The sequence below is a fragment of the Apaloderma vittatum genome, unplaced genomic scaffold, assembly GCF_000703405.1.
Source record: "Apaloderma vittatum isolate BGI_N311 unplaced genomic scaffold, ASM70340v1 scaffold10762, whole genome shotgun sequence".
NCBI classification, from domain to species: Eukaryota; Metazoa; Chordata; class Aves; order Trogoniformes; family Trogonidae; genus Apaloderma; species Apaloderma vittatum.
In genome coordinates this window covers 2,710-10,828 of record NW_009704186.1, presented here as the reverse complement: position 1 = coordinate 10,828, position 8,119 = coordinate 2,710, and the positions used below count along the sequence as shown (strand labels likewise).

Genomic DNA, 8,119 nt, shown 5'->3' with positions numbered 1-8,119 from the left:
TGCTGAACAGTACTTGCTTTGTCATGAAATAATTAAATGTGACTTTGGATGTGAGGGAAAGATACAGATGGTATCATTCTCTGTTAGAGCATTTCCCTGGACGGAGATTACTTTTCTTCCAGCCTTGCCCGAACAAATGTTCATATTTGTGATGTGAAAGAGACCCACACTATTTTGACATAGAGCAGCACATCCCAGAACGCCTGGGTGGCCAGAACATGTTCTTAAGAGATACGAGTAAAAGTCTTCTCAAAGGAGGAGGAGTCTGAAACTGGTTCTCCAGCCCCTGAGGTATTACTCAAATCCTTAGCAGTGGTGGTTCAGGAAGGAGATAAAAAAATGAAAGTCACCTCCTGCCCATTGTTTTTTGTAGGGACTTCCTACCACACTGCCCTAATTTTTTCACCACAGCAGGTGTATGCTACACGTATCTCTTCAGCATTCCCTACTAGCCAGCTTGGGCAACTCAGCAGACGGCTTTGGTGGATTCCACTCTTAGGTCTCTAGTGTATTCTACATGTTGGATATCATGAGGCAGAAAGACACATCCATGGTTTGGTTGTTAATGTTGCAGGGCCTAAGACCCTTTGTGTATTTAATCCCAAGCATTTAGACAAATATTTATCAAGCTTTATCTGGTCTTCTTTGGGGTTTGCATATTTCCCGAGTTTTCTAAATTTAATTGCTACAGTCATGGTTTCCAGGGTTTCAAAGTGGGCTTATAGCATGGTTGCTAGCTCATGCTGCTATGTTACATATGATCCATACTAGATGAGCCAGCTCCGAGATGTCTCCCCGTGCTACAATCACACTTTTCTTTTTGCTGCACAGATATGTCCCTAATGATGGTTCCTGTCATGGAGTTAAGAGAAGTCAGTTACGATCCATTGATGTGGAGATTCGATCCCTGCTCGGTCCCCGTGTGTTGCCTGATCTAGTTGAGAGGCGTCCCTGCCCATGACAGGGAGGTTGGATTAAATGATCTCTAAGGTCCCTTCCAGCCTAGGCCATTCTATGATTCTATTTCAGTAGCAGATAATTTTAGATCCAAACTGCTCACTTGCCCAGAGTTTGTTTCTCACTAATTCTGACTTGCCTTTCCTGCTCATTGGTATGCACAGTTACAATTATAGTAGACCTGATGCTGGTTAATAATAGTGCTTTTGGTTTTGCCTCCGGATTTCCTTCCCTACTACCAAAGTACAACTCACTCCCTTTACAAATGTAGCATATGATACAAACTGAGTGCAAGATAAAAAATGCCAAGAGTCTAATGAGGGATTATACTACATTGTTCTTCATTCTTACAAGCATTTCAGAGCAAGCTATTTGTTACTGTTACTCCATACCTAATTCAGTTATTTCAATACATATATATTTGTCGCAGTTATTTAGGACCGTTCTATGGACAGTCTAGCTTTCAAAATAAGGCTTCAAGTCCTTCCAGCTCATTCACATGAGTTTATTCTATATTTAAGAGGCAAAGAATACTCTAAAAGTCATTTGATTTGGTTATCAACTACTGCAGAGGGGAGCCCTTTTCACTACAAGTAGAAATGAAAAGAAATTCTTGTATATCTTTTCCCAGAAGCTGCTGCTCTCCCACAGTGTGTTCCTCATGCTATCTAATAAAGGGAGTAGCAGGTTATTAGCATACTAATGGTTGAAAATATGAAATTTCCTCAGGATGGGAAGGAGCTGTAAAACTAAAAGTAGAAGAAATAATTTTTGGCAGTTTCATAACTAACATCCTCCTGCTATAAATGGTTGATAAAACAGTTGTGAACAGACGGTCGATTGCTGTACTCACTATTCAGCATGAGCCAAATACCACGTTCATTGACTTGATATGTTACCAGATGTACCGTGTCCGTGTTTGGTGGGTCTTCATTCTTAATGTTAAGTTCCAATGTGTTCCAGGTATCAACCATGGACCTGTAATAGCTGGAGTAATTGGAGCTCAAAAACCACAATATGATATCTGGGGCAATACAGTGAATGTGGCCAGCAGGATGGACAGCACTGGTGTCTTAGATAAAATACAGGTAAGTCTTGGTTTTGTGCTAGCATTTATCTTAATCATTTGAGTCTGCTGCTTAAAACAAAACATCATATATTTGTACATTAAACAGGTCTGTGTTTTGGAGCTACCTGCAGAAAAAAATTACCTGCCAGCTGTATTTGTACATTTTAAAAGAATTAGACCCTAAGCAGAAAAGTAAAGAATTAAAAGAAAATAATAGGAAAAACGGAAGGAGGAGAATCAAAATTTTGTCTTGACCCTACAGAAGAATACAGTGGAGGAAGTAGTGAGTTGTCTGGAAATGCATCCCTAGATTAAGAGAGGATTTGAAGGAAATCACATTTCTATTCTGTGAATTTCTAAATTCATAAAATACTAGCTATGTTATCTCTGAAGGGCGTTCCTGATGTTAATTATTTCTAAATAAAGGAAATGACCGTAACTGCCGTACATCAGGTTAAATCCATAAAGCAGCCATGAAAGTTCCCTTTTAATGAACCATGCTGATTAATAATCTTTATAGATTATTATTTGTCTAGACTATAGAGAGACCTGTATATAAAAGACCTTCAATTTACTAAAGTTCCAGTGATGCCACTGTCAGGGATCACACTTTCGGGATCTGCCTAGTAGGCTGCCTAGCACTTCAGGATGCCATCATGTGATTGAGAGCACTCCAGATCTATCACTGAGACTGTTAAGAACTAAATAATGGAAAAGCAAAGTTATCAACTGTTGATCAAAACTGAAACCAGAAGGGATTTCAAAGCAATGACATCTGCAAACAGTTGCTTGCTTCATAAAGAAACATGGTCTGGGACAAGTGATGCTGTTTAAGAACCTCTGTCCTAGTGAGCTTTCACCTAAAATGCCAGAACTGCCTAAGATGTGTTTTGCTGCCAGTTACCTGAGAAACTGGCAACAGCAGCTCTGACAGATGATTCTACTGTCTTACTATCACTCCATTCACACAGCCTTAGTATTTGCAAGAAGATGGGGAAGCTTGGGTCTAATGAAATGAAAAACAGCTCCCACCATCGAGAAAAATGCTGTATGAGTAAGACTGTTGTCCCTAGTGCCATTTGTGTATCTCCAAGCTCTCTCTTTGCAATCCTAGGTATGGAAATGGTTATACCAAATTCGATGCTTGACATAAGCAATTAAAATGGGCATGCAGCAACAGACTATTTGAAAGCTCAGGAGCTCAGACCTGACTCGGGAACCTTAAAGCCTTAAAAGCATTATAGCAAAACCCTTGTAATTGCTCAGAATGTTTATTCTGTTCACACTCTGGAAGAAGCTTTGCTCAGTTATGAACGCTGGTTTTATTACTGTGTTGTTGCAGGTTACAGAGGAGACGAACAATGTCCTGCAAACACTGGGGTACATGAGCACTTGCAGAGGAATAATAAATGTCAAAGGAAAAGGAGAATTGAAGACATACTTTGTACATACTGAAATGACAAGATCCCTTTCACAAGGGAACGTGGCATCTTGAAGATGCTTTTACTTGTCATCAATACCATATTTTCAGGAAAGTATCACGCACTTTTTAACTACATTTTGGCCCTTAACATGCGTGCTATTTTCTGGTATGTGGCACTTCTTTTAATATGGCTGCAGAATAGTCCCATGAGCCATCATTTTGCACCTTGATATTCCTATGTTCAAGGACAGTTACGATGTACGCTGTAGGACTGGAAGATTGTACTGCTACTTGCACTGTTTCTCAATGACGAGAAGAGAAGGAATAAGAATTGAAAGGAGATAACTCATCCTGAAAGGACTAAAAAGAGATGTTAGTGACAAACGCGGGGAATAAAGGCAATAAAGCTAGGGGTGCATACTATTTTCTGATGCATGGTGTTTCTGGAAAATACAGTCGCTCCCCAATAGCATCCACTAATCTGGTATTAAAGTATACAGTATTTGTAAATAAGTTTACTCTGTCCACACACGATTTGGATGTGATCACCAGTTGCATCTCATAGCCAGGGACACGTTGGGTGGCTTGCTGGCATTCTTTCTGAAGAGAGAACTAACAATGCTGGACTAGTTTTGTACAAACGTGTCAAATGTTTTGAAGCTATTGTCTTTTGTAAGGTAAATTCATTAAAAGTTTATATGTACTTTGTCTTACTGTGGCTGTCTCTTAGTTTTGCTTCCTTCCACGGCCTCTGTCGCTCTAAAGCTGCGCGTCCTCTGCTGCTGCTGCTGCTGCTTTTTATTGAGCAGGTAGGTGCTGAGGCAGGCTACGGCCAGCCCTGGTCCCTAATAGCTAGCTAGGCTTGCTGTTGCCTTTCAGAAATTGAATCGCCTCTCCTGTCTTCAGTCTCCAGTGGCATCCAAGGCACTTTGCCATCATTTACTCCCTAGGTGACACAAAACACTTACCTCAAATCCATAAACAGAAGCGGAGCAGGCGATACTGGAGGCAGCAGGAGTGTTGCTGCTTTGCAACTGGCCTTCAGTGCTTAAACAAAAACTAGGAGAAGGTGTACAAGAGAAGAAAAGTTGTGTTTGTTTTGCACTTTGACAACCTCTTTTGCCCTCGCATGCCTTTCACTTAACCTTTACAATGCCAGATTTCATGGGATATTTAAAGTAATCTTATTTATCAGGATATGAGAAGGAGCTGAAGATACAAAAAATGCTATTTTGTGGATATGTGAGATTAATTTAAATCCTGTTGAAATAAAAAGTATCACACTTGCAGAGTTTCATAGATGAGCCAGGTAAAAGATTGAAAAAGCAGGTAATTGCACAGATAGTACAATTACAATACAAAGGAGCATAGATAATGCTCCTTTGAAGCATAGATAGTAAAGATTAATCTTTGCTTTGCTATAATCAGTACTTGAATTAACATATTCTTATAGTCATAACATCCTAACTGGACCACAATTAATAAAATCATCCTATTTACAAAATAGCATATAATTGCAGGATATTTTTTGCTGACTGATACCATATAAATATAGAAGTCAACTTATGCACTATTAGCTCTAGCATGTTATTGAAATGTAAAAAGTATTCAGATTTCTCACTCATGAAACATATATTTGTATTGCACTCGTGTCCCTTCAGGAATTCTCAAAATTGTGGGTCACAAATAAATGGCATCAGCCCACAGTCTCACCGAGTGTGGCACAGTTTACTCACAGCAGCCATCTGCCCACTAGCAAATTGGAAAGGCAGTAGATTTCAAAATGCCTGCATTTGCAGTAAAATAGACAATCTAAATTTTGATCCCTTTAAGTTAGTCTAAAAACAAAATGCAAGTGATTTTATTTATATCCAACATAACACACTTGATATCTCACCCAGAGCCAGAGACTGTTGGTCAGTAACTCTCAAACAGGGGCTCAGTCTAATAAAATCTCATTAAAAATATTTTGTTCTCTTTATGATTTTTTTCCCTTTAATTAATAAGATAAATATTTTCCAGTGGAATGAAAGACTTTCCAAACAGCTCACATGGCAGCAGAAACAATTTCCCACTGACTGCCTATCACTCAGATATGCTTAACACTTCTCCTAAATCCCTCCTCCCCACTTACTATAAATTTGTCCTAGGAAGAAATTTAAAAAGCTACTAATCTCTTAGACTTTGAATGTACTCTGGGCTCTTAAAATCCTTCTGGTATCACAATAGCTTCTTACTGTGGATGAAAACCATTTATGTAACATCTGTTATATATTGTACTGTGTATCTGTGTGCAGCTTTCAGGTATAACCTGTACATTCAGGATTTTGCTTTTCATTTGTATTCTTGCACATCAATAACAAACCTTGTACCTAAGTCGATAGCCTTGTTTCTATGATTTTTATGAAAATTAAACAGTATGATATTTCTGTAAGCCATGAAATGTTAAAATATTGGAATGGGTGTAAGCTGACTGGCCCAATGAAATATAAAAAAAGATATATACGTGCATGCTGAGAGCATGCTGAAAATGTCTTTGTTCAGAGCACTCATGTTTCAGTGGTGTTCTCTCATTTTGAAGTTGCATTCAGATTCTTGCAGTCAATTATTGCTAAAGAACAAGAAGGCGGGCAAAAGATGATTTTACATGCAGTATGACACCCAAAGAAAGGTGCATACCAACATCTCTCTAGCCTTCAGTTGCTGAGTATTATTATCTTTCTAGTGCCAAGAAGCTATTTGTATCCAATAAATACTTTTTGTCTTCCAATGCATTTTACATCTACTGTTTATACTGCTTTGTTTTTCCCCTGTCTAGATTGAACCAGAGTTATCGTACCCTGTTTCTTCCTCTCCTGCAGCAATTTCATCTGCCTCAATAACTGGATGTAACACTGCTCATGCTTTAAGGTGTAATTGGAAAAGCTTTATAACCATATAAATCAGTATTTGGCATTCCGTGTATGCTACATCACAGTAAGGCTCATCAAGTTCTACAATTTCTGTGTTGGTGCCATAGTTCGTAGGTCGCTGGAGAACCACAAAGAGCCTGACTTCCAAAAGTACCATGCAAATGTATTTCACACTGGGAGGCAGCAGCAGAAAGCTCAATGTAAGAGTGATTCACTGTGGTCTGGGAAAATGAAATCCAAATGGGAACACCTGGGCACCCTACTGGATTTCTTTTTCAAAGTCAGTATTTTGCGACAATTTATAAAAGGCTACCAAAGGACAGGAAGAAAGATTAGACTTGCAGATGTTTTTGTTAATTACAAAAGTAGTTGAGATTACCTGCAAATTAATGCTATTTAGCTGCTATTTGTAAAGAGAGACATCAGTGTCTTATTTATGTTATGTGAAAAGTGTTTTTCATTCTCTTTATATTCCTTTAGGACTCCTCTGTTTTGTAAAATATCTCCAGACCTTCCCTTTCAAGGGTTGAAACTAGATTATCTTTAAGGTCCCTTCCAACCCTGGCAATTCTATGATCCTATGATTTTTCCACTGAGGCACAGGTAGGAGTTCAGTCTACTTCTGTGTGCATCTGAAGGTAGAGCTGTTGGAAATCCGTCCTGTTTTGTTTTCAGAACCTCATATCAGGACAAGTAATTAGCTGTGTTATCAGGATACTTTTTTTGTAGCATCAGGTTTACTGTTAAAAGCAGTGATTACTTTGTCCTTTGTTACATAGTTTACCCTTGTGGTTGTACTTCTGTATGAGGATGCTTTAATTTTTCATTTTCAGCAGATTCTTCTTAACCTGATCTAGATATTACCCTTCAACAGTTTTTACAGGTGGACCTCAAACAATCTTAAGACTAAGGCTTTTTAGTTTTATTCTTCCCTTCTAATCTAAAATAGTGCCGTGAATCTGGGGAAGAAACAAATGTAGAATGAGATACATGTGCCTTAAATACAGCATGTAATTAAGACTGTATTTTTGTTCCTTGAAGTATTTGAGATTTGTGTGGACTTGTCAAAAGTGGTGTATAAATTAGCTGTAGCTGTTCACACTAAAAGTTTGCTACATGTTAACTTAAAACATTCTCAAAGTAGGATGGCAGGAATTATTCAGGTGAGGGTATTTGTTGGTATGTCAAATTGCAAGATAAGGATATTTTAATCCTGTTTGCAACTATGAAGGGATGAACCTCTTTATGTTGTAGGATGCCACTGTTGAGAACAAAGATTCTCCCAAGAATTGTTTGGAATTAGTTGATGAAATACTTTTCAAATATATTTGTAACCATTGAGGTGCTCTTCATGAAAATCTGAGTTTTGACAGGAAAAAAATGCACATGAAGTATTTTGAAAGATTGACATTGTTGGACTAGAAATGTTCATGTTTGCATTCCAGAAGAGTGTACAAATGACAATTCTCATGAAAGTCATGTCATCTCACGTATAAAATGGTATACTTCTCTGCCTGCCAAGAGAGTTACTGAACAGAATGTTCATCTGAACTGGTGTAGCTATTCAGCAGGTATCATTCAGCATACAAATAAAAATTGTAAATTATATCAGTCAGCCAGTTATCATTTTACAATTGTTTTAAAATTAATAAAATAAAAGTGATTATAATTATTTGAAAAACCTAATTCTCCAGTCAAGCAGCTGAAATTGTAGTCACAAGCTAATGAGGAAATATTTGCATTCTACAGGCCGAGGCT

General features: G+C 38.1%; 1 protein-coding gene across 1 annotated transcript in view; it reads left to right on the top strand.

The window, feature by feature from the left end:
- Positions 1-4,163, top strand: part of LOC104270545 (adenylate cyclase type 2-like) — a 26,940-nt gene extending 22,777 nt beyond the window's left edge. Inside the window, exons 8-9 of the mRNA XM_009864941.1 lie at positions 1,921-2,045; positions 3,369-4,163. Of these exons, the coding sequence (XP_009863243.1) occupies positions 1,921-2,045; positions 3,369-3,521 (278 nt within the window). The 3' untranslated portion in view covers positions 3,522-4,163. The remainder of the gene's footprint in view (positions 1-1,920; positions 2,046-3,368) is intronic.
- Positions 4,164-8,119: the final 3,956 nt, after the last annotated feature.